This window comes from Theropithecus gelada, chromosome 2 (assembly GCF_003255815.1).
Source record: "Theropithecus gelada isolate Dixy chromosome 2, Tgel_1.0, whole genome shotgun sequence".
Lineage (NCBI taxonomy): Eukaryota > Metazoa > Chordata > Mammalia > Primates > Cercopithecidae > Theropithecus > Theropithecus gelada.
The window spans coordinates 153999926-154026077 of record NC_037669.1 but is presented as its reverse complement, the minus strand read 5'-3'; the positions used below and the strand labels follow the sequence as shown (position 1 = coordinate 154026077).

Here is a 26152-nt window from a genome sequence, read left to right as displayed (position 1 = left end):
AAGTAAAGTGTGAATTAAAATTCAAGGAAATTGGTACACTAACCAGGATGTTGGTTTTATTTTTGATAAAAGTAAACACATTTCAAATGTTAAGCACGTGTTGTAACCTTCATTCCCCTGGGGCACCTGACTAATGGAGCCTTGGAGAAAGTTTTCTGCTTAAATTTGAATACTTCTATTTTAGCTGGAGATTTCTTTTGAGGAACTAGAATGTAAGCTCCATGAGGGCAGGGATTTATTTGTGTTTTGTTCATTAATGTATTCCTAGCATCTACAACACTGTCTGTGCATAGTTGACAATAAATAATTGATGAATGAATGAATGAATGAAAAAAATGAACACACAGACAAGTGGATAAATGAGCAATATTGCATTATTAAGCACCCATTGTCTTATATGCACCTGTCTGCATTAGGAACTTTCCTAACCTCACTAGCATTTCTGTCTGTGTGTAAAGACAGGAAATTTGAAATAGAGAAAATATACATCTGGTCATATAGTCGGGGTTTCACTATTATACTTAGCATAGAGAAAAATGCAGGAAATTCCCATTTTTTCAAGAGGCAGGCAATCTTGAGGGCTTGTCTTCCACTTGCTTGGCTATAGGTCAAAGAAAACATGCTTTATGATATTGTACTTGCTTCATTTCAAAATAATTTTGACCATTATTTTATCTTTCTAAATGTGTGACTTTTTAAAAGTTTGTATCATTCACACATGTGAATCTGGACCAAGTTTTCTAAGGATAAAAGTATGGTTTGGTTTATAGAAATTAACCTTTCAGGAATCAACCTGTTTGTAAGGTTTTATATATATTGATATGAAATATTTTTCCAGTTAGTATCTGATTTTTAAGATCAGTTATTCAATTCTGCATAGACTGATTGAACTACCTGCATTATATAATATTGTCCACTGGGTGGAGGGAAGGAGGCAGGCAGGGAGGGGAGATAAAGATCAAGAAGGCATAGCCTTAAAACTTAGCATTTATAACAAAACCTCAATAAGTCAGAGAAAAGTAAGGAATGAGTGACCAGTAAGAATTTGCTGAGGGCTTAGAAGTATTTAGAACCAATTAAAATGGACGTGTTTATCCATGGAGCTATCCTTGAGTCAATTTAGAATTTAATAGCTTAATTTTTGGTTATTTTAAATACTTTCTAAATGGTTTTCATTTTACATTCTCGAGAATTGAAAACATGAACTCTTAAGTTTTTGTTCCTTCAAGGAAAACAAAATTGTCCAATCACAGTGGCTTTATATGACATGTGAAGAAAGCCAAGAGTGACATTAAAAAAAAATTTTTTTTGAGAAGTATAGGCAGAAGGAAAAAAGAAAAGGAAAGCAAAGAACAAGAATTTGTCTTCTATCCTCTTTTTCCTAGCAAAGGAAGTTACGACTGCAGATCATTGTAAATATGTGATACAATGTACTTAAAATGTTTAGCACAGTGTCTGCCACATAATAGGTGCTCAATAAATGGAAGCATTTATTAGGATATCTAAATAATTCATTGGGAAATAAAAAATATATATTTTTAAGTATGTTAAAAGATGACCAACATTGAGGTGTAAATAAGAGGTTGCAATGAAGAAAGTGATTTTATGCTATAAGTTGCTAAAACTTTATTCCAGTAAAAGAAGTTATGTTTTAGAAACATAGGCTCTTTCTGTAGAGTATTTCTTGATAACAAAATGCCTTGTTTATAATTTTATTCTAAAATTTAAAATACTAATTTTAAAAATTATTTTTATAGCATGCCCTCCAAAGTGTGTTAATAATTGGTTAAAATCTTAGATAATAGATGTCTTAAGTAAGGAGGCCAAAATCTACCTAACTTTGATCACCTAAGTATTAATGCTCATGGTTGTCAGGGATGTCATTTCTTCAGAGTCATCATTCATATGAAACCATATCCCAAAAATATATGTTCACATTTTGAACCAATGTAATTTTTTCTGTATTTTCAATGCTGTAAAATTTTAAAGCGTAGTTGTAAATTTAGGTCAATCTTTCTTAATATCTTTCTGTTATCTCTAAAGATTGCTGGCTGGGCATGGTGGCTCACGCCTGTAATTCTAGCACTTTGGGAGGCTTAGGTGGGAGGATTGCTTTAGCTCAGGAGTTCGATACCAGCTTGGGGCAACATAGCAAAACTCCATCTCTACAAAAAAAAAGCAAAAACTATCCAGGCGTGGTGCCATGCGCCTGTGGTCCCAGCTACTTGGAAGGCTGAGGTGGAAGGTTCACTTGAGCCCAGAAGGTCGAGGCTGCAGTGAGCCGTGATCACAGCGTCACACCACTGTACCACTGCACCACTGCACTACAGCCTAGGTGACAGAGTCTCAAAAAAAAAAAAAAAAGATTGCTGAGCATCCATTCACTTTGAACATTTTTATTTTTTACTAGTTGATCATCTGGGTAACAGTATAAATGTACCATGAATTTATATTGTTAAATATTTTGTAAAGTTTAATGATTCGAAATGGGCATTTAAAAGGCACAGCATCAAAATTTTTTATTTTTTTCTACCATGAAATCGGGCAGATGCAAGGGATTATTTCTGAGCCTTAGCCTGCATGTTGAAACAAATACCTTGTACATTTTGAAGGTTTTCCATGATACCACAGAAGTAGCACCCTTCAGGACTTGGCTCTGCTACTGAATAGCAACAAATTCATTCGGAATTCATAATTCCTTGCCTCAAACTGTGGTTAAGTTGTTAGTTACCTTCTTAAAGCAAATCCACCAAAGAATTTTATGTGAACCTTGCAACATTCATTCACAATGGTAAGTATTTTTTAAAAAATTACCATGACAGGACCAGGTTTTGCCACTTGCCCACAGTATTGAGACCTTTGGCCTTCAACATATTGAAAGAAGCAAACCTGGGAGTGATAATGCTATGTATATAATAGAGGTATTTATAAAATAATGAATTTTTATTTCATAGTTTCATTAAATGGAGATATAAAATTGAGGGTTATACTATTTGTGGTATGTCCTTTGTTTAAGCCATTGAAAGTATGAAGTACAAGTTGGTTTATTGTTATCTAGTTAAAAGACAGAGGTTATATACACCAAGAAATGGGCTAAAATATCTTTATTAGATCTGTAAATCTAAAATTTGTGACTTAGTTGGATTTTCAAGAACATTCTTTCTGGAAATGAATGAAATGTTTGGAATAATTAAATATTTATGGAATAGTAGAACTTGAAAAGATTAGGATTGTGATAAGAATCAGGGATTGTTGCTGTGCTCTTTCCTATGATTAAAGTGCTAGCATAGGGGTTGGTAAACTACAACCTATGGGTACTATTACCTACATTATAATTCTGTACCTTGCAAGATAAAATTTTTTTTTTGCAGTTTTTGATGGTTGGGGGAATTAAAAGAAGAATATTTTCTGACATATGAAAAGGAAATTAAATTCAAGTTTATGTCTGTAAAGTTATATTGCCGTACGACCTTGTTGGTTTATGTGTTGACTTTTGACTGTTTTGCACTACCGAGGCAAGTTGAGTAGTTGTGACAGAATTGTATGTCCCACAAAGTCTAAAATATTTACTGCTTGGCCCTTAAAGAAAAAGTTTGCCCACCCTGTGCTAATACTGCATAGCTAACTAGAAACCCTTTTTTTTTTTTTTTTTTAAGACGGAGTCTCGCACTGTCGCCCAGGCTGGAGTGCAATGGCACAATCTTGGCTCACTGCAACCTCCACCTCCCGGGTTCAAGCGATTCTCCTGCCTCAGCCTCCCAAGTAGCTGAGATTACAGGCACCCGGCACCACGCCCGGCTAATTTTTTGTATTTTTAGTAGAGACGGGGTTTCACTATGTTGGCCAGGATGGTCTCGAACTCCTGACCTCATGATCTACCTGCCTCGGCCTCCCAAAGTGCTGGGATTACAGGCGTGAGCCACCGCCCCGGCCTGAATAGAAACTCTCATAAACCAGTTTGGTGAAATACCAAACTTCCCATATACCTGTGTGTACTGGCATATAGAAAGAAACAGAGCCCTGACCAGAAGAGGGAGAAGCCAGTTGTCTGACTTTCTGAAGAAAGGCATTATCAATTGTTGGCAGTAGACATTGTCACTGGATACTTTCCTACATACTGATTCCTTTGTCTGAATGATTTTGGCATGTGACAGCCCCTAGAAAAATTTGATTAAAACTGTGGCTTTGGGTTATGATTGGAAATCTTACTGGGTTCTGTGCATTGGTTAGCAAGGGTGTCTGAATAAGATTTTTCACTATGCTCGAGAGAAAAAAAATCTAGTTCACTTATTAAGCAAATGTCTATTAAACCTTTGCTAAATATAAAGTGTTAGGTGGTATGGGGCATGCAAAAATCATATAACTCAGATATTTAAGTCAACAGAATCTGTTTGGGAAACCATATACAACAGAAATATAACTACTACCATTTGTTGAGCACTCACTATGTGCTGGACCCTGTGCTAAGCATTAGCACATTCTCTCCCTTAACCCTCATACCACCCTATGGTACTACAATTTAATGTAGTTAGGGAGATGAGACACTAAATTGCTATGTAGTAATTCCAGAGCCTCATATGTATAAAAAATCTGCCCACACTGAAAGCCATTTTTGCCATGAACAGTGCACCCAGATATGATTAAGATATGACTGTAATTGAAATAACCTATTATGAATGAGTCTGGAAAAGTCTCTCTCTTATAAAGAAGTTTATTTGGAAGATTTCTCACCTTCTAAAATACTAAAATCATTTCTTCAGAAGTTTTGACCCATAGAAAATGAGGGACCTCCATATCTGTGTTCCTTCTGCATTAATTTTAAATGTTTTTCTAAGGACACTGTCTAAATATGATTTTGTTTTATTCTAGAGAGAATTATCCAGAATTATGTATCAAGGTACTATATTTGCATTTTATTCTGTAGACAGCTTCTTTATCAGAATAGAATTAAACTTCAGGCAACATTTTGAAATCGTTGAATCTGTTAATAGGTTACTCCTTTGGCAATGGTTGTCACTGGAATGTAAGCTAAGTAAAAGCAGTACCCGGCATATTATACTGTATCTATTGAGTAATTTGTGTATGTCTGGACCTGAAAATTTAGGCAGCTAACCTGTAGGGTAATAAAAACTATGAGGGTGCATGACTGTGTATATAGAGGAATAGGGACTGAACAGGCACTGTGCTGTGCAATTCCTGGGCAGTGAATCGTTCATGTCCCCAAGATGGCAAACAGGAGGAGACAGATGGAAGTCTCAGTTATTTACATCATAATTTATAATGGTTTTATTTATGTGTTAAAAGAGTATAATTCAGTGACTGTTTAGGCTGTATTCTGCCGTTAAGCTAATGATTATGAAATTGAACTCATAGAGAAATATTTTTTGATAGAAGTATTGATCTGTTTTTCTACGGTATAAGTATTTCTGATGTAATATGTTTATACCTTTGGTTTTGGGGAAAGGAAAAGTCGACTTGAGAAAACTCCCACTTTTTCACAAAGTGTAGGGAAGTTTAGAATTTTCTTCTAATGTTTCTTCTGAACATTTAACATAAATGACTTTCCCAGCTAGTAAGAAAATAAAAAGGTGTAAATGACCTCAGGTGTAAATGACAAAATATCATGAGGCTTAAAAGCAAACATGAAATATAGAAACTTAAGAATGGACCCACAATATGTACCCGTCTTCTTTATCTTCTATCCCTAAAGTGAAGTGATACAGTTCCCAGCTCCCAGGCAGGCAGGCAGGCCTACAGGAGAGGCTAGATGCGGATTTAATTCAGTACCTTCAAGAGAAAGGAACAAAAAGAGGCCCTACAGACCATCTCTTAGACAGTGGAGTTTTTAGGTCTCCAGCTGAGAAAAGATAGACTATTTCCTCCCACCCCATGCCTCCCAAACATCGTTCTGTTGACTCAAAATCATGCAGTTAGAGAAATTTGGTATGAATGTGGGAGTGGATAGCAATGAAAGAGTGAGAGGAGGGAAGAAATACTTTGTCAAGTGTTTACTAAGACCCCAGAATATGATATATTCATCAGTGATCTGTTCTAAGAGAAGCTGAACAGCTTTTTCTCATTTAGAAAAAAACAAAGGCCGGGTGCGGTGGCTCAAGCCTATAATGCCAGCACTTTGGGAAGCTGAGGTGGGTAGATCCCTTGAGGTCAGGAATTCAAGACCAGCCTGGACAACATGGTAAAACCCCATCTCTACTAAAAATGCAAAAAGTAGCCGGGCGTGGTGGCATGTGCTTATAATCTCAGCTACTCAGGAGGCAGAGGTGGGAGAATTGCTCGAACCCGGGAAGCAGAGGTTGCAGTGAGCCTAGATCTCGCCTGGGCGACAGAGTGAGACTCCGTCTCAAAAAAAAAAAAAAAGGAAGAAAGAAACAAAACAAAACTGCCTTTTACTTTAAAATTATTTGCTAGAGGAAAATGTCTGAACATCTTACATTGGAGCAGTGGCACAGATATTACATAACAGGGTATGGATGGGAAATCCTACAGTTTTTATTCACAACAGATGAATGGAACTTGTGGCTAAGGACAGTAGAATGTTAATTCCCTTTGGTTACTATCTGCTAAAGCTAGGTCCTGATTCTAAAGTGGAGGTCAGATGAGTTGAAATGTCAGTGGAACTCTGTGGTTTCTTCCTGGTTTTTCTTGGCTTATCTTTTCACTGACTGGCATCCTCTTTGATCTTTGCCATTTGTACCCCCAACCAAAGCTGAATCATTGATTTGTCATTTTCTCTCTAGGAGGTCCTGTAAAGTATGTCTTTTTTTCCTTCTTGTTCAGTTTATTAATGATGCCCTCTCTTGCCAAGTATAGTACACTAATGTTTATTGGCCCAAGATGTCAATATATAGTCTGTGTTTTCTACAGCAATGATAACTTTTTATAGTTCTTTTCCTCTTTCCCTGTTTTCAAAGTCAGATCTCAATTTAGTTATTAAGACTAAGCAAAAAATCTCATCCTTACAACATAGTGAATAGAAAGGACCTCATACTGGAAAACTGAACCTGGAAACTTTCACAAAAGCCTATTTGGAATTAAGTTGTATTTGCCTGGCTATTGTGCACATTCACATAAGTGATGTTAAGAGAGAGCCCACTTTGCCACCCACTGCCTTGACACCCCTACAACCCACCCACTTTGAATTGTCTGGGAAGTTTGCTTGTTTGAATTGTCTGGAAGTAAGAAAACTGGGGGGTGGGGAAGGGTGCTCTGGCTGCTCTGCTGCAGTTTGCCTGAAGAACCTGGGCCAGTGACTTAATCTTCCTGAACTTCAGAGACCTCAGATAAGACTATTCCTAAGACCTCTTCAGATATTGACATTATTTAGCCTAAAAATGAATAGGCACAAATGTGTTTAGTTCTGTCAGATAGTTATGTCCACTGCATTAAAAGAATGCAGTAAGAGAATTGGTTTTCCAGTTGAAATGATTTAGGAGCAAGCACTGCAGCTGCCCTTACTTGATTCGTGGAAGACCATGTACTGTTGGAGATTTTGGATTTGCATTTGTTTTTTAGTCTTCGGTTTGTTTTTGTTTTTGTTTTGCTTTGCTTTGTTTTAATAAAGGAGAAATGATATGAGAATATACTCAGGAATAATACACATTAGGTGCTCAAGCATTTGCATGATGTATATGGCATCATGTCTTTATCCTATGGTCATCTTATGAAATGACATGGTCACTTCCTAAAACCTAGTGAAAGATTGGTTTTCCATTTGGGGGAATGGATCTCTCCCCTGACTCTTGCTGATTCTACTCAGTCTACCCAGATAAGCTGGTTGTACATGCCTATTTCATTCTAGTATCTGCCTTCTTACCTCATGGCACTTCTCTTTCCTCCCTAGTCTCTACCCCATTTCCAAAACTAGTGTCTTGATGGCGCTGACATGAGATCTTGGGTTTATAGTGCTCGTTTCCTTAAAAAAACAAAAAAAATTAAGTGAGGAACTCTAGACCTTAAATAAATGGTCCTGCTAGGAAAGACTCAAGTGTGTGCCCTGGGACTTGTCTTTATTGACACTTACGAGATTAAAGCATTGCCATCCACACCCAGCAGGTCCAGTCTCTGTTATACATCCTTTTTCCTTGCCAGACCTACTCTTTCTCCCTGACCTCCTTGTGCTGCACCCTGCTTGGCTGCAGAATCCCTCCTGCTTTAACTAGAGTCTGGATTTGATACCTTATCCACTTAGATCTCAAATGTCTGCGACTTGTGACTTTGAGAGTTTAATTGCAAGTCCTTATTCTTTCTGGCCAGTTTTGTCTTGTTATTACTCATAATCCATTAAAACTTGCTCTGGAAACTTTCACAAAAGCCTATTTGGAATTAAGTTGTATTTGCCTGGCTATTGTGCACATTCACATAAGTGATTGATGTTGAGAGAGAGCCCACTTTGCCGCCCACTGCCTTGACACCCCTACAACCCACCCACTTTGAATTGTCTGAGAAGTTTGCTGACACCACCAAGAATCTGCCCGGTTTCAGTTTCTACATATTTTGCTTGACCTGGTTGCAACACAGTTGAAGCTAAAGGCCAAGCTAAAGTTTTTCTAGTATCTGAAGAATGTTTCATCATGGATAAAGCTGGAAGAATAGTTTGTCTTGTTTTTTCAAATACCATGTCTCTGACTCTTTTAGCTCTTTATGTGCTCAGAGGAAAAGATGGTTTATGTCCTGGCCACAATTAAATTTTGGATCTGCTAGAGCTCATGGAGCGCCGGGATGTTCCCTTATAGCCAAAGGCCGATTTTCAAGTTGTTGGAGTTGCTGTGTATACCATAAACCACCACCTTAGTATTATCTGGATTCTGCATTTTTCCCATGATCCTCTGGACTGAGTGCCCCTCTTTCCCACTGGTCATGAAAGTCTTGTCCCAATTACAGGGGGCTCAGATCCTGTTCTAATAGATCCTATCCACTCCTGCAAGAGCAGCAACGCAAGAGACAGTTTGGCAAAAGTGTGTCATAAAAACTAAAGACACCAGCAGGGAGGTATACAATACCTAGTCCATTGACCTAAAACAGTCAGTTGAGGATGCAACATTTTTTGTGTGACTTAGTTTTGTAGTTTACAGCCCAGGCCCCTAGAAAAGCCTAGAAAGAAAGATGGCCTCCTTCACTCTGAGGATTCAGTCTACTACAAGTACCCCTTCTGGCTGGGCACAGTGTCTGTGTAACAGAGGGCACTGTCTCTTTTTCTTTTTTAGCAGATCCAACCAGCTATGCCACAGGGCATATTTGCTGAGCTATGGCCGAGGAGTCTCCAACAAGAACCATGAGGGAGAACAACTTTCACCTTTTCTTGGCATTGCTCTTACATCCTGGAAGGACCTAAGATGCCTTTGCAGGGTGCTAGGACTTGGCACCCTCCATCATATCAAGGCTGTGGAGCACGGTACTGGGGTCGTTAAAAGGCACCATGGAGAACTTGTTTTATTGCTGTTGGCTTTCCAGCCCCATGTTTGAAAAGCTGTCTGGTGCACTGCTAAACTTTCGTATGGGTCAGAGGGCTGTGGCAGCAGCCACTACCAGCTCCTTCCCTGCTGACCTGAAAATTTTTTCTCTGGACTGGATTCCAAAGCTTTTCCTGTCTTGTGATCACATTTTTGTCCTCATTTTTGTCATTGTATTCACTATAATGCCCTTTGTGTCCATACACAGATGGTCTGCATGCCCTCAAGCTTACAAAACTTGGTTAGATCATATTGTCCATACCTTTTTGGAATTCAGAGTTTACATTCTAATTTTGTATTGTTTTTCACTTTCACTCCCAGACTGATATCTTGATGGAGAAGGTGGACCAGAGATTCAAGCCTGCTTTCTAGAACCCTAGCAAGGTTACTGAATTCTCTCCACTACAAGTTCAGTTACAGATTCAGGCCTTCTTCTACAGACATTCTGATAGACTATGATCTAAGAAGGGTCATCTTGTGCCTGAAGGGAAGACACCTCCAGATAGTTTTATGTCCTGACTTGGAAAGCATTTACCAGCCACCTTATAGCTATACTCTATCTCCAAAGTATCAGGGACCATATACCCCTAGAAACTTTAAAAGAAAGTATAAAGCTACACTCTTAATGTTACAGTGGTTGAGCCTTAACGTTTTTCCACTGTCCTAGATCGTAAAGTTCCTGTTCTTGAGAAAGGATGTCTTCCTACCTTCCCTTTGTAGATGCTTGTTTCAGTGTGTGGCCCCATGGTCCCTGTCATTCCCAAGGTGTTCTTTCTACCATGAAACCAAGCACCATAGCACTGAAACATTTAATTGTGCTTGCTTATTCAATATTGTGAGTTTGGTAGAAGCAAGGGCTTTCTCTTCCTCACTATTTTGTCTTTGAGTTTCAGAATCATGCCTGGCACTCTCTGGGCACTCAGATGTTTGCTGAATACATAATTATAGAAATGCAAGTAGGAGCTGTGCCGTTTGCCTTTCCTTGCCTTCTCCTTTAGCACTCTGACTAGACCTGAACCATTCTCCAGCCTCTTCTCACCCGCCTTCTTCCCATGTTCCTTCTAAACAACGTGGTAGTTTTGCCCAGACTGACTAACATGATCCTTGTTCACCTGCTGATTACAAAAGATTGGAGATAAAATAATCATTACTGTATCTCATTTTACTGAAGGCCCAGAGAGATAAAGTAAATTGCCTAAGATTATACAGCCAATCCACTCCATAACATTCCATTTCCCCTGCTTCACCCACTAAGCTGTCTATCTACTCATTTTATTTCTGATCATCACCCTTTCCACAGGTCCTTTCATATCAGCCTTCCAAACTTTGGGAAGAGGCTATAGTCTGGACTTTAGTCCATATTAAGCTTGTAGATTTTTCTTTCCCATCTCTTGTGTAGAATTAGGCTTTTTCTTGGCGCTTAGCAGTTTGGCTATACTGAGATAATACTTTATTAAATACCTACGATTGCTACACCATTCTGGTTCTTTGGTAGATTTACATCTTTGGTTGAATGCAGCCAGGAAACCTTATCTAGAAACCTCTTTCAAGTCTTGACCACACCCGGGGCAAGCATCTGGAGCCAGTGCTAATAGTATTTCTCAGTTCTTTCTGGGGAGTAACCATGTGTTCAGTCCATCCGTACTTCTACCACCACCACATTATCTGATGACGTAACTGTATCCAGTACAGGTAGTTGTTTCTCCCAAGTTATCACTTCTCATTCTTAAGTAAAAATAATTTCCCAAGGCAGAAGGATCTTTCAGGCATAAGCATCTAGTCCTCCACTGCCTGAAACTTTTGCCCTAGGCTTTTGTTTCCTTCCCATACTGAAGGTACTGATTTGGCCTTGTCTGTTTCAAGAACAGTGACTAGTGCATGATTAAAGTAACCCAGCCAGTCTTTGATGGTTACTGTAGCACAGAGGATTAGGTAATTTGGAAAACACACTACTGTGACCACCAAGGAAATAGTAATAAGGTCCCAACTAGTTTAGTGGAGTGCGAAAGGAATGAATATAAGGTATAGTGCTAAGTAATTTGCTTTGGTTTTTTGTGGTAAGGTAAGAAGAGTTGGGGTCAAAATTAGCACAAATGTAGGGCCTGGGTGGCTAGGAGAATGTTAAAATACCATTTGCAAAAACAGAAAGACACAGGGAACAAGCAGGTTTAGCCAAGGCTGGCGGGTGGGAGGACAAATTCAGTATGAGACATAATAGATCAGAAGTTCCACTGAACATCCATGTCATATTTATTAGGCAATCAGAAGTATGGGGCTAGAGGTCAGGAAAGAACTCTAGAACAGAACTTTAGAAAATTTCCCATACTGACTTGGTTTTGAAGTCACAGCATTGTTATATATATGTGGAGTAAGAGATGGAGATGGACAGAGCCTTTATTGGATATATGCCCATTTAAAAATGGGAAGTGGGGAGAGGACTAGCTTCAAGAGGTTGAAGTTTGGGCATTTATGCCTTTTAAACAGGATTGAAAGTGAGAGGTAGGGCAGAGTAAAGATGTGAGAATGTTATAGAATGGTAATTTTTGGATCAAGGTAGAAGGGCTTTGAGCTTGAAGTACCCAACCTTGACAAGAGTAAAGAAAACAGCAAAAGCATGGAGACCTTTCGTCAAAAGTGGGAAGTTGCAATGTGTGTCCCCAAAATAAAACAAGGTCCCTACGAAGATGAGGTGGGCACAGAGTGGCTGCGAGCATGAGGGAGGCAGGAAGAATTTGAAGTAAGAGGTAGCTACTGTAGGGAATATGGGCATCTCCAGGGGGTTACAAGGCTGATCACCAGCAGTGAGGGTGCTGCTGAGGTGGAATAGCTTACACGGAAAGAACAGCCATATTTGGTGGTTTTTCTAGAACAACATCAGCAGTTGGGATCTGGAGCAGGAGTAATGAGTGGTGGGAGGACAGTGAAAAAGGGAATCTGTCTTCTAAGTGGAGTGTTTGAGCAGGACATCCATGCCAGGGGGGAAAGGTATAAAAGAGTCACAAAGAGTAGGTAGACTGAGAAAGGGAGGAGTTTAGGGTGAGGTGACAATGAGGACAGAGTGGTTGTGCATATCAGTAAGAATGGAATTAGGTTTGGTCTGGGGTGAGGAGTAGATCAATATGTAAATGTTTTGGAAACTAAAACACCAGATAAAAATTACCATTCCTAACCTACAGCTAAAATGTGGTTCCCTGTTCCTTTTTTTTTTTTTTTTTTTGAGATGGAGTCTCGCTCTGTCGCCCAGGCTGGGGTGCAGTGACCGGATCTCAGCTCACTGCAAGCTCCGCCTCCTGGGTTTACGCCATTCTCCTGCCTCAGCCTCCCGAGTAGCTTGGACTACAGGCGCCCGCCACCTCGCCCGGCTAGTTTTTTGTATTTTTTAGTAGAGACTTGTTTTCGATCTCCTGACCTCGTGATCTGCCCGTCTCGGCCTCCCAAAGTGCTGGGATTACAGGCTTGAGCCACCGCGCCCGGCCCCCTGTTCTTAATAGATGGTATTTTCCCTGATCATTTTTAGTTTCAACAATATTTTCTTCCCTTCCTGTTTGGGCTGAAACATCCTGAGGTTTCCTACTCTCTCATATTCTAAGGTCAGCCTTCTGAATCCTCTCATTTTAGTCTAGGTCAGTGATCTTCAACCTTGGCTGTGTACTGGACTCACCTGAGGAGATTAAAAAAAAAAAAAAAATTTAGGTGCCCAGCCCTGACCCTGGAGAATCTAATTTAATTGGTCTGCTGTATGTCCTGGACATAAGGATTAAAAAAAAAAAAAAAAAAATTCTCCCCAGGTAATTCTTCTACAAGGCCAACCATGGTTAAGATCTATTGGTCTAGGTATTCTCCCAGGTAAGAGTAATGACTCCCATTAATGAGTTGCCCATATTGGGAACTACCTGGTGAGTACAAGAGGACTGCTTTAAACCAGGGCTATATTACAAGTGTGGCTGAGCATATGGACTCTGGAGTCACATGCCTGGGTACGTATCTCAGCTCTGTGATTACAGGAAAGCTCTGTGTTATCTAGAGTAATGCCTTCAGAAGAGTGAGGGTTAAATTGGGTAATATAACATGCTTAGCACAATGCTTGGCACATAGAAGAACTCAACAAATGTGTTTGTTAGTATTTGTGTTGTGATGTCATGAGTACTTTATCCTAATATGAAAAGGCTGTTTTTCAGTAGGCCCACACAAGTCAAATTCAGTTTCCTTCACACACTATTTTGTATCTAGACATTGTTTGATGAAGGAAAATTGCAGGTTATCTTAATTTTAAGTTGAAACAATAAAGCTTCATGATTATAGTGATTATGTGTAGCAGCACTTAGTGCTATAGTGAAAGATGGCAAGGGTTACTTTTCTAAAAGTTTCAGTCGGTTGGTAAGAAAGTAGCCACAAGGTGGCTCTGTCAGAAGCCCAGATTTCATTTCATGAGGGCTGAGCATGGACTGTGATTTCTTTAGAACCTCACTGGAAGGAACCTGCCCAATGAGAGTTCATTTATTTCTTTTCCTTTTTCTCAAGATTGTTTACACAACACCTCTGCGGTACTTACACGGTTTAATTTTTGTTTTAAATGTCTTTAAAAATAAACAAACATAACCTGCCCCTTACACCTGTCATTCAGCCTGGCAGGTCCTTAGTGGGCTAGACCTACCTTTCTGATGAGCTGCCTGCCCCCACCGCAAGATGATTGTTCGAGAGGTAAACACTCTTGCCAAAAACAACATTAAACTTTTAATGGATGTTAAGATACTTGAGTTTACAAGCAGTGAAGTTTGTCGCCTTCATGTTGTTATTTATGCAGCATTAACCTTTTTCTCCAGATCATTGAGACTGAAAATATGATGGACCGAATTGTGACTGGCTTGTCTGAGTCTAGTGTCAAGGTGCGGTTAGCTGCCGTCAGGTATGAGCTTTAAATGGTCTGAATAAAAACCTTTTGCCATGTATTTAACCTGTTTCCTTTCTGGTCCTTCACTGGGTAAACACAGACTACAAATGTTCCTCAAAAATCTGCTCTGGTGAATTCATAGAGTGTATAACATTGTCTAACAGAGAACCTAGCCTCCAAACCCCATGAAGTGGTCTGATGTAGTTCACTTAACAATGTAGCTATGCTTGAAGTGTATATTAGTCATTGTAAAATGCCAGCCAGTTTGTTTGAAAAGTAGAAGTTTTAGTTTCTGGTAAAGCTAATTTTGATTATTCTTTGTAGATGTTTGCACAGTTTATCCAGATCTGTGCAGCAGCTTCGAACCAGTTTCCAGGATCACGCTGTGTGGAAACCTTTAATGAAGGTAAGAAGAAAGGGTCAGCCAGTAACAACCGTACTCACAGACCCTAGAGTGAGCCGAGCTAGCTAACACTACACCCTGGTCTAGGAGTATGTCTGATTTTTGTGTAGAGCATTTTGAACACTTATCTCCTCAAATCTGATGTTCTAAGCATCTACAAATGCTTCATGTGTGAGGAGAAACTACAGGCCTGATTTTCTTTTTTTCTTTTTTTTTTTTTTTTTGAGGTGTAGTCTAGGTCTGTCACCCAGGCTGGAGTACAGTGGCACGATCTTGGCTCACTGCAACCTCCACCTCTCTGGTTCAAGCGATTCTCCTGCCTCAGCCTCTCAAGTAGCTGGGACTACAGGCACGCACCACCACGCTGGGCTAATTTTTGTATTTTTAGTAGAGACGGGATTTCACCATACTGGTCAGGCTGGTCTTGAGCTCCTGACCACATGATCTGCCCGCCTCGGCCTCCCAAAGTGCTGGGATTACAGGCATGAACCACTGCGCCCAGGGAGGTCTGATTTTCTTTTATTAACTAAGCTTTAGTTACTCATCTGATCTCCCTATTTGTTTAATATTACACCTTAACCTTACATTCAAAATTATCCTTGTAATTTTTGGTTCTGAAAAGCAAAAGAATCTGCCATTTACAGAGATGAAGTGTTCTTAGTCTTTCGGCAATCCCTGGATTTTTTTTTTTTTTTTAACTAGACACAGGGTCTCACTGTGTCACACAGGCTAGAGTACAATGGCTCAATCATGGCTCACTGCAGTCTTGTGCCCCCCAGCCCAAGTGATTCTCCCACCTTGGCCTCCCAAGTAACTGGGACTACAGGCATATGCCACTATGCCTGGCTAATTTTTTTGATTTTTTTGAGACAAGGTCTTGCTAAGTTGCCCAGGCTGGTCTTGAACTCCTGAGCTCAAATGATCCTGCCTTGGCCTCCCAAAGTGTTGGCTAGGATTACAGGTATAAACCACCATGCCTGGCCCCTGGATATTTTTTAACATAACATTTTTGGTGTTAGGTCTTCTCTTCAGGCACCTTTTGTCCCCACAAAAAGGGTTCAGGGCAAATGAATCTGAATCAAGACTTAGAGCATGCATCAAGTGGCTGCTAATAATGTTATCTCCCTGATATATTACAAAACCATAGGTCTGCTTGGTCTTTGGTCTATCATTTTTTTTCTTAAGTGATCATATACCTTGCATTTAATCAACTTAATTTTTTAGAGTTTTGTTTTGTTTTTGCATACCTACTATATACTAAGCAAAGCCTTCAAGTACAGTGAGCTACCAAAAACATTTTACCACAGTTCTCTTACTCTTGGCTTAAAGCTTTAGGTTCAGGGGGCAGGGGCATCAATGTGGCAGAAATAGGCAAGAGACCATTCAGGCAGGAAGAATATAAAGTGGGCTTTGAAAGCAAGAGGAAAACAGGAGGATTTTCTGGGGTGCAGAATAGCATGAGGAGAAACATTGTGTATGGTATGTGTAGGGAACAGCAAGTATACCTTTATGACTGTAGTGGAGGAGTGGGGTATAATGAGACATACCAGTGGACAGGAAAGGACGAAGTGGAAGAGTTAGACCAATGCCAGTGGCCTTGGGAATTGACATGCCAAGTGGTTCTTCCATTGGGGAGGTTCATCTAATGACAGTGTATGATTTACATATGAAGGTTGTGGAATAAAGCAGTAGGAGTGGCTTAGGGAAGACCATATGAACCCTGGAGATACTTCAGTGGAAGGAATGATAGATTGGGTGTATGATTCACTACTCAGGAACTGTCAGGGGGACACCAAGAGTTTTCTAGTCTAAACAAGTGTCACAGTATAGTCTTATGAGGCCTAGCAGAACAGTACATTTCTTTAACAACTTGTTTTCAGTGGGCCTGCCTAAGCAGCATGTAACATTGAACTTGACCCATTTTCATCCATTGGCACATCTTCCTGAGTTTCACTCTTTTTCACCCTATTAGACATATGTCATCTCTTCTGAATACTCCTCATTCTCTGATTTCCTTTTGCTTCCTGAAGCTCATTAAGAGCCCCAAATCTCAGAATGGTTATTTACCTACATCCTACTCTCCAGCTACAATATCAGTGCCTTTCTGTGCTTGGGACACACTTGCTCATGGAGTGTGTCAGCTCCTACCAGCAACAGTTTTTTCAGGTCCACCATCCCTTATCCAAAACCGTTGGGGCCAGATTTGATATTTCTGGATTTTGTAAGGCTGTCCTCAGTTAAGTGGTATTTTCTTTTACTATTCCCACTCTTTATTATTCTTAGATTGCACCTTTTTCATAGCAGCTTGATCTTGATTTATTGATTATCCATTCAGGAATTTTTAAGTGCTCTTCTGCTTCCCCAAATAACTACCTTTTCATCCAGAGCCATTTTCCCTGCTTGCTCAGCTCAGTAGCCCTCTGTCATACAAATCAGAAATGGAGTAACATGGTTTCTCTTTAGTTCTTTCTGTGGAAAGATCTGATGAGCATTCTAGAAGGGTTTATATACTTGGGTACATGTGGATATAATTACTCTCAAATTACAATATTGCTGTATGTTTAAATTATAGTAATAAAAGCTTGGAGGTAAACAAATGATTTACTTCAGATACTTTTTGGTCTCTAGTCCAGAGGCTGTTTGCATAGCTGTTGATTTTTCCCATTTGCTTTTCCATGTTTTTAACAGTTGGTTAACAAACTGCAAGAAGGTAGACATTTGGTTTTAATTTAAAAAATTATTTGTGACTATGTTTTGTTCCTATTTTGGTGAAATTGTTTTGTCAGTGTTAGATGTCAACTTCTGAATTTCACAGGTCATACCTTACACTGCACCAGGTAAGTGGTTTTTAAGTTTATAGGATCTCTTCTGCTTTAGTTTATCATTAGATGTTATCTAATTTGAATGTTATCTAATAAAACTTGATAAAAACAAATTTCTATAAACAGTAACATTTTAAAAATGAATTATATCAACCAAAGGAACTTTTTAAAGACTTGATAGGCATTAACTTATTTCACCAGTGTTTCTAAGTAGTATAGTTTTGGAAAATGATTATTTCTCTTAATCTAAAAACAACTATCGAGCACCCATTTTGTGCAGTGCCACTGGGTTGCTACAGGCCAGTATAAATTAGACCATAGATACATAGATTATTTCTTCAGGAAGCTTAACTCTATTAAAAGAAGGGGAGATTGGCATAACTGCACAAATAATTTGAATAGGTTGACAGTCATGAGGATCCTAAGGGAGGTCACAAACCATGGCAATGGGACCCCAGAGGAGGATAGAATGACTTCTGACTGAAAGGACTGGGATGACTTTAAATCTTGGGTAGGGGTGTACCTGAGAGATATGGGAAGGGCAAGGCAAGGAAAGAGTGAATGGGGCCTTAGGGAAGTTGTGACAGACACAGAGCTCAGCATGCATAGTATATGAGATTTGATTTGATCTTTATCAATGAACAGTCCATAGGAGAGTTAAAACACAATATCTTAGGAGAGCTGCTTCTACTTTATAATTCACGCTTTTTCTTAACTTGAGAATTTCAGACTTGGTTTAGCCATGGAAAGCAGATAATATATTTAACTGTTTGAAATTTTTTGTGATTACCCATTTCTGGTTTGTGTAACTAGAACCCCTAATACTCCTTTTGAGATCCTAAGCCTGAGCCTGATCTGATCCCAGATGCAGAGGATTTAGTTGAAGTGATTATTGCATATAAATGGTGGTATTTATGAAGCCTTGTCTCTTAGAATCTAGAAAGAACAGGTTCTAGAAATAGCTAATAGCAACAAACATTTATCATCATGCTGTGTTGCCTTCTAGTTCAGTGAAAGTCCATGGAAGTTAGTTTACTGTATACCTATTATGTGCCTGATAGCATCAAAAATTATGGTACTAAATTACCATTTTCAAAGCCTTACTTATATAGTCATTATTATGTGCCAGTTACTATTCTAAAACCTTTTTATATATTTATTCTCATAACAATCCTGTGAAGCAGATACCATTTTATAGTTGAGGAATTCATGTACCTATTTAGTTGTTGAGCCCAAATTTGTATCCAAACAGTCTGTTTTTCATTTCCCTGCTGCAGTACTTCGCTTATTATTCACTATATCACATTTAATCCTAAATAGTTCTATCAAGGAGGTCTTATTTTCCTCAGTTTATAGATGAAGAAATACAGACTCAGGCTAGTTAGTGGAGGTGTCCGATTGGAACTAGGTCTGTGTGATTCCTTTTATGTAAACCAGTCTTCCACACTGTCCTGCCTGTGCAGTAGCTTGCTTGATCCATCAGTGCTTTTGGTCAAACAGGCCTTCTAAGGACGAATGAGAAAGTCAGGCTGTAGGGCCATTCTGTGGACTCATAAGGGGCTTGACTGATGGAGTAGAGTGAGCTAACTTACTCCAGAACAGTCCCTTGGCCTTCAAGCATTTCACATATGTCTGTCTCCTCCCTGCAAGAGCCCCCAGTGAGGCTGCAGCTTCTCCAAGCAAAACAGATTTGAGGGCCTTAGTCAGTCATAATTATAGCACTAGGAAAAGTTTGACACAGTATCAAGTGGATTCTTCCTGTCTCTCCAGTATGAAGAATCAGGCTGAAAGATAATTGTTCTTGTTTTTATTTATATTTTATATCTCATATTTTATATCTCATTTTATATCTCATCTTCATCATTCCAAATCATTAATAGTATCCTTTTTTAATTCCATAGGTTTTACAAAATGCACCAGATGAAATCCTAGTGGTAGCATCTTCCATGCTATGTAATCTTCTTCTTGAATTTTCTCCAAGCAAAGAGGTTAGTATTGATTTTCTTTTCCTAGACTTTGCCCAGTCCAGCTAGAGCTTACTCAGATACTTTTTATAGTAGTTGACATTGAAATTTGTGGGTTGGGCTTAAAAAGTATTTCTGAATTGTTTGATTGCATAGGGGCGGGGGTGTGCAAATAAATCAATCATTTTAAAATGAGATTATCATTTCCCATTATTCTTTTTATTCTATCTAGCATATTCAGCTTATTTAAAAGATATTATAGCTTAAAGTCAATCTAAACTGCCTGAATGTAAGAAATAATTTTTCTTACAAATAGTAAACTATTCTCAGGCTATCTTTACTAAAGAATAAATTAAGACTAAATTTTGTAAACCAGGATTATAAGTCATTTCAAGGAGATAACTGCTGTCATTGGAAAATCATCTTTTGATGTTTAATGTTAATGGTAGTTATTTGGGGAGGGGTTGGATGGGGGTTCCCTTCTGCATTTTATAAAATACTTGAGCATGTATTCTTTTTTTAATAGGAAAAACTAAAATACACTTTAATGAAGAAGAGGAAAACCTTATAAAATTAGTTTTATTATGTCATAATACCCCTGATCTGCCCAATCATGAACTCAGGTTTATTGTGCATTTAGTAGTCCCATTTGTGTTGAATTTATTTTCTGCATTATAACACTTGTAGGCGTTGACTATAATTAAGAAAAGTAATATTAACAAGATGGAGGTTCTGACCAGGCATGGTGGTTCATGCCTATAATCCCAGCACTTTGAGAGGCCAAGGCGGGCAGAACACTTGAGGTCAGGAGTTTGAGACCAGCCTAGCCAACATGGTGAAACCCCATCTCTGCTAAAAGTACAAAAATTAGCTGGGGGTGGTGGCACGTGCTTGTAATCCCAGCTACTCGGGAGACTGAGGCAGGAGAATCGCTTGAACCCAGGAGGCAGAGGTTGCAGTGAGCTGAGATCGTGCCACTGCACTGCAGCCTGGGCAAAAGAGGGAGACTCCATCTAAAAAACCAAACAGAAAAATAAGATGGAGGTTCAGAAATAGTTATTCAACAAGCAGGAATCTTGGAACAAACAGGGCAAGACTGGTAGTTACTCTGATGGAAGAGAAAGGCGAAATAGTACACCAGAGCTTCCGTCAGTTCTCTGCCCTGTAGATGGGGTCTTGGCCTGATGATAACCCAGTCACAGCTTGTGTACCACCATTAACCATCCTTACCTGCTCTTATATTGCTCCAGAGCTTCCTTCAGGATATTTGGGGTCTGGTTAGGAAATAGGTAGATGAGCTCAGGCAAAGGATCACTAATATGATTTTTTTATATTGAAAAATTAACTTCCAACCTGGGCAAATAGGAAGACCTTGTCTCTACTAAAAATTAAAAAATCAACCAGGCGTGGCACACACACCTGTAGTTCTAGCTACTCGAGAGGCTGAGGCAGGAGAATTGTTTGAGCCTGGGAATTTGAGGTTGCAGTGATCTGTGATCATGCCACTGCACTCCAGGCTGGGCTTCAGAGTAAGACCGTCTCAAAGAACTAAAATTTAAAAAAAAAAAACTAGATTCTGAACCAAAGTGGGGCAGGAAAATGCTGTAAGAGCTTTTTTTTGTGCCAATTGACAAAATTAGAGTATGGGCTATAGATTTGATTAAAGTATTATTTTAATTTAATATTACCTTTCCTAAATTTGGTAACTGTACTATGGTTATCTAAGATAATATCCTTGTTTTTAGGAAATATACACTGAAATATTAAGCATAAAAGGGGCACGATGTATGCATCCTACTTTCACATGGTTCAGAAAAGATAGATAATGTGGATTAGGTACATAGTAAGAGAGAGATGATAAATTAATGATGGCAAATCTTAAAAACTGGCAGATCTGGGAAAATAATATCTGAGAGTTCCTTGTATTTTTGCTACTTTATAAGTTTGAATTTATTTCAAAATAAGTTTTTAAAATATCATAATTTGTACAGTTGAGAAATGTATACCCCTTTTTCTGGGTATATAGATCTGAATTGCTTCTGACGTTTCTATAATCCTCTTGACAAGTGGCCTTTAAGCATTCATTGGTGATGGTAAATCTTAATCCTCTGAGGTTTGAGTATTTTTTAGAAATTACCAAAAATTCATGTCCGGTCAAGTATCATAAATAAAGTTAAGTAGTTAGACTAAAGCATGGTATTTTAGGTGTAAAATGTGGCATGACTATAAAAGTACAGGACTGTTTTGCTTGTATAATTGATAAGTAGTCCTGAAAATATCCTAAAAGATAAATTCTGCGCATGTTTGGAATAAGACTGACAGCTTGGAGGGATTTGGTTGTCTAAGTTCCTTTATATTTCTTTCCTTTACCAACCATATTACTTCATGGTTAGAGTTTGTAAGCAGTGCACAAGATATACACATAAAGCAGAAAGTGACAGAGTCTCAGAGAATGATGAGAGTGGGGAGTTAGGTAATGGGATCATAAGGATCTGTGTGAAATGTACATATAACTAGGATGTCTCCTGAATCCTCCAGGACTACAAGGATAAAAGGAAATGATAGAATGGTTTGGTTTTGTTTGTTTTCTTTTTTTTTGTTTGGCTATTTGGATTTATAAGAAAATAGTTGTCTTTGCCCTTCTCAAGGTGATTTTTATGGCTACATCACTCCCTGCTTTGCAAAAGTTGCCTGGAATTGAGTAAGAGTGGGGAAGAAATCATAGACAAAGTGCCAAGGTATATGCACGTTTAGTTTGCAAACCGGACTTTAAAGCTGTGACTTTTTTTTTTCCTGTCCAATGGCAGCCAATTTTGGAATCAGGAGCCGTAGAGCTACTTTGTGGATTAACTCAGAGTGAAAATCCCGCTTTACGAGTGAATGGAATTTGGGCTTTAATGGTATGTTTCACTTTTGTATATATCATAACTTACAAAAGGAATTAGAGCTATTATCTAAGTTAGAACATAATGTGTTATTTGAAATGTCTGGAATTTTCTTTTTCAAAAATCTTGCTATTTTGTTCTAGTTTTCTAATGACTAGGACCTAGAAGACAGATTAACTGTAAGCAAGTTATGCCTCAGTTCTCTTATTTTTTATTAAGAAAAGTGAACAGATATTGAAACTTAGCTAATTCTGGGAAAATAAATTTTCCTCATCATGAACATATTATATTTTTGTGTAGCACCACCTACTTTACAAAGCACTTTCATATCTCCTTTGCTCTTCAGAACAACTTTATGCTATCAACCAGGGAGTTCTTACCATACTTTATAGATGAAGTAGACTAAGGCACAGAATGATTATTTTATTTTTTATTGGCAAATAAAAATTACATATGTTTATAATGTACAACATGATGTTTTGAAAGATAAATAGATTGTGGGATGGCTAATTTGAGCTAATTAACATATGTATTACCTCACATATTTAACCATTTTTTGCAGAATGATTAACTTGTCCAAGGTAATAAAATTGGTGCATAAATACTTAATAAAATTTTTAACAGTTTCTAGTGAATAATTTATATTCTAAAACTTTATGAGATTAGAGAACCATTTCTCCTTAAGATTATTAAAATTTTCTTGAAATTGAAGATAGAGTAATCCTAAATTGATTTTTAAAACGTATTTATACTATTTACAATTTAATTGCTCTGTACCAGACACTAAGCTGGGCGTTTTATATTTATCTCTAATTTTTATTTTAAGATATATTGGTATATATTCACCTAACAAATGGGAAACTCGGACTTAGGGAGGGTAAGTGAATTGTGAAGGTGAAGTCCTCACAGCTAATAATGGAAATGGGTTCAGAACCTTTTCCAAACCTGTATTCTTCTCCCTGTTCCATGCTATATCTGCTGTGTTTTTATACAGACTTCAGGATAGAATTAATTATCTTCTAAGAAAGCAGCAAATCTGTAGTTTCACAGTTATTTTTTTCCTGAACTTTGCACAGCTTTTAGCACTTCTCTTTCTTGAAACTCCTTCCCAGGACTTACCTTTTTTATACTCCCTTTCTACCTAGCTTCCTTTTCAACCTCTTCACTGGGAACATACCCCCAAGTTTCAGTTTCTGGTTTCCACTTCTTACTACATCAGTTTCAGGGACTTCATCTCATATCATGGTTTCAACTTCCCCTAATAGGTTAGTTTGAAATCTACAGATGTAACTGTTATCTATTTCCCAGATCTATCACTTAAATGGTGTATGGAACTTCATTTGAGAATTCTGTGACATGCACAACTTTAATGTTGGAAACTGAACTTATTCCACTCCTCAAATCTGTACAAACTATCTTATGCTCGTCAGTCTCCAGCTTCTGTATTCTTTATCTGCAAAATATAAAACCTTAGAATCATCTCTGACCTGGGTCTCTTGATACAGAGAGTGTTCTTTTTGCTCTGCCATGCTGCCTCATATTATTATATAACTTGATCGCTAATGTCTTAGCTCTTTAATTAAAATAAGTTCCTGGAGGGCAACAACCACATATTATGTCTCTAGTTTACAAGATTTTTTTTTTTTTTTTTTTTTTTTTTTTGATATAGAGTCTCACTCAGTTGCCCAGGCTGGAGTGTAGTGGCATGATCTCAGCTCACTGCAACCTCTGCCTTCTGGGTTCAAGCGATTCTTGTGCCTCAGCCTCCCGAGTAGTTGGGATTACAGGCGTGTGCCACCACACCTGGCGATACAAGAGATTTTTGTATCAAAAGTTGATTTGTAAGTTGTTATTTGGAATTTACCATGGTTTTTGTTTTCTTCAGACATTAATAGCTTAGGATTAAGCTGGGCTAACCCATGATACAAATTAGAGAAAAAGGAGCAAAATAGCTACTGGCCACCCGGGATTACTGGTTGCTCAGACACACCTCCTACCCTCTGGAGAGCTTCCTGTGTGATATAGCCCAGCCATGCCAACACCTACCATAGTATTGTGAACACAATAGATGTTTTCATGCCAGTAAAGTTAAGAAAACCCAGTGCTTATTTTCTTCTGTGAGTACTTTGAAATCATTCTCAAAAGGCATGGCACAGTATAATCATTAATAGTCATTTCGTGTACAGCAGGCAACTTGATAACCATAAAGATATTCTCAAAAGTGATAAATGAGTTTTGTATTTATTTGAGAAATTTTAAGACGTTCAAATGCATGTACCTAAAAGTGGTCATATTTCTTATGTAGAAGTGTATCTGAGAGTAACAGTTACCTTTCTCTTGACAGACAGAAATATAGGTAATTAACAAGAATCAGGAAAATAGAGTGACTTATCCTTAAAGATTTTCTGCAGATTCTGTTTGTACTTTGAAAATTATCAGAGTTTGGCCGAGCCTTGTGGCTCACACCTGTAATCTCAGCACTTTGGAAGGCCAAGACGAGTGGATCACGAGGTCAGGAGTTCAAGACCAGCCTGGCCAACTTGGTGAAACCCTGTCTCTACTAAAGATACAAAAATTAGCTGGACGTGGTGGCTCACGCCTATACTCCCAGCTACTTGGGAGGCTGAGGCAGGAGAATTGCTTGAACCCAGGAGGCAGAGGTTGCAGTGGGCCAATATCATGCCACTGCACTCCAGCCTGGGCAACAGAGCAAGACTCTGTCTCAAAAAAAAAAAAAAAAAAAGAAAATTATCAGAGTTACTATTAAAATATAATTTAATAAAGTAAATGTAGACATGATTCTTGCAACTTCTTTAATCCTTTCAGAATATGGCATTTCAGGCTGAACAAAAAATAAAAGCAGATATTTTACGAAGCTTGAGTACTGAACAGCTATTCCGGTTATTATCAGATTCAGATTTGAATGTGCTGATGAAGACATTGGGACTTCTTAGAAATCTTCTCTCTACTCGTCCTGTAAGTAAAATCACCCAGGCTTCCAAATTAGCTAGCCCTGCATATGCATTGCAAGACATTGCTCTCTCTCTCTGCTCTCATTAACATCTGCCCATGAGTGTGATTCAAATGCTGCCCCCTTCCAAAGAAACAAGGAGTTGATGTCTAGACCTGTCACTTTCATAGGTGTTCTGGGAGCTGCTTCACCATATCGCCCCCTATTCTACACTCCTACACTGCTTATTCTGTCTCCCTCTAATCCCTGGAACAGAGGAAGACATCATCAGCGCCTACGCCTACCTTGATTTGTTACTTTTTTCTTCCCTGGTATGCTGTCTAGGATGAATTTTCTCATCTGCCTAAATCACTTATCTCTGGGGCCTCTGCTTCTTTCCTGTTAGAGAATTCTCAGAGCCATTCCATAGACCACCATCTCCCTACCCACATTTACAGGATTGACCTCTGCAGATGCCAGTGTAGAAAGCAGTGGATACATGTCAGAGTAGGAGAGACTGAGCCTTGCTGGTGGGATCCCTCTCAATGTTCTCTTATGTTCCCCTAAGAAACAATGCAGGTGGCCTTCAGGTAGATGAGGAAATATGGGTGGTTCCCTTCTCTGTGCCCCACTTGTCTTTTTAAGTTGTCATTATGCATTTATGCTCCAAGATAGTATTAGGAAATCTACACTGTATTTTCCATGTCTCTGGCTTCCCCCATTACCCAAGTCCATTTTTTATGCTTCCTTTTTTTTTTGTTTGTTTT

At 38.6% G+C, this 26152-nt stretch overlaps 1 protein-coding gene across 5 annotated transcripts in view; it reads left to right on the top strand.

Moving 5' to 3' along the window:
• Positions 1-26152, top strand: part of ARMC8 (armadillo repeat containing 8) — a 112398-nt gene that overhangs the window by 61189 nt on the left and 25057 nt on the right. For all 5 annotated transcript variants that reach the window (XM_025375937.1, XM_025375935.1, XM_025375936.1 and 2 more), the window contains 5 exons: positions 14294-14376; positions 14686-14767; positions 19488-19574; positions 22358-22450; positions 25262-25411. In XM_025375937.1, coding sequence (XP_025231722.1) covers positions 14294-14376; positions 14686-14767; positions 19488-19574; positions 22358-22450; positions 25262-25411 — 495 coding nt within the window. The remainder of the gene's footprint in view (positions 1-14293; positions 14377-14685; positions 14768-19487; positions 19575-22357; positions 22451-25261; positions 25412-26152) is intronic.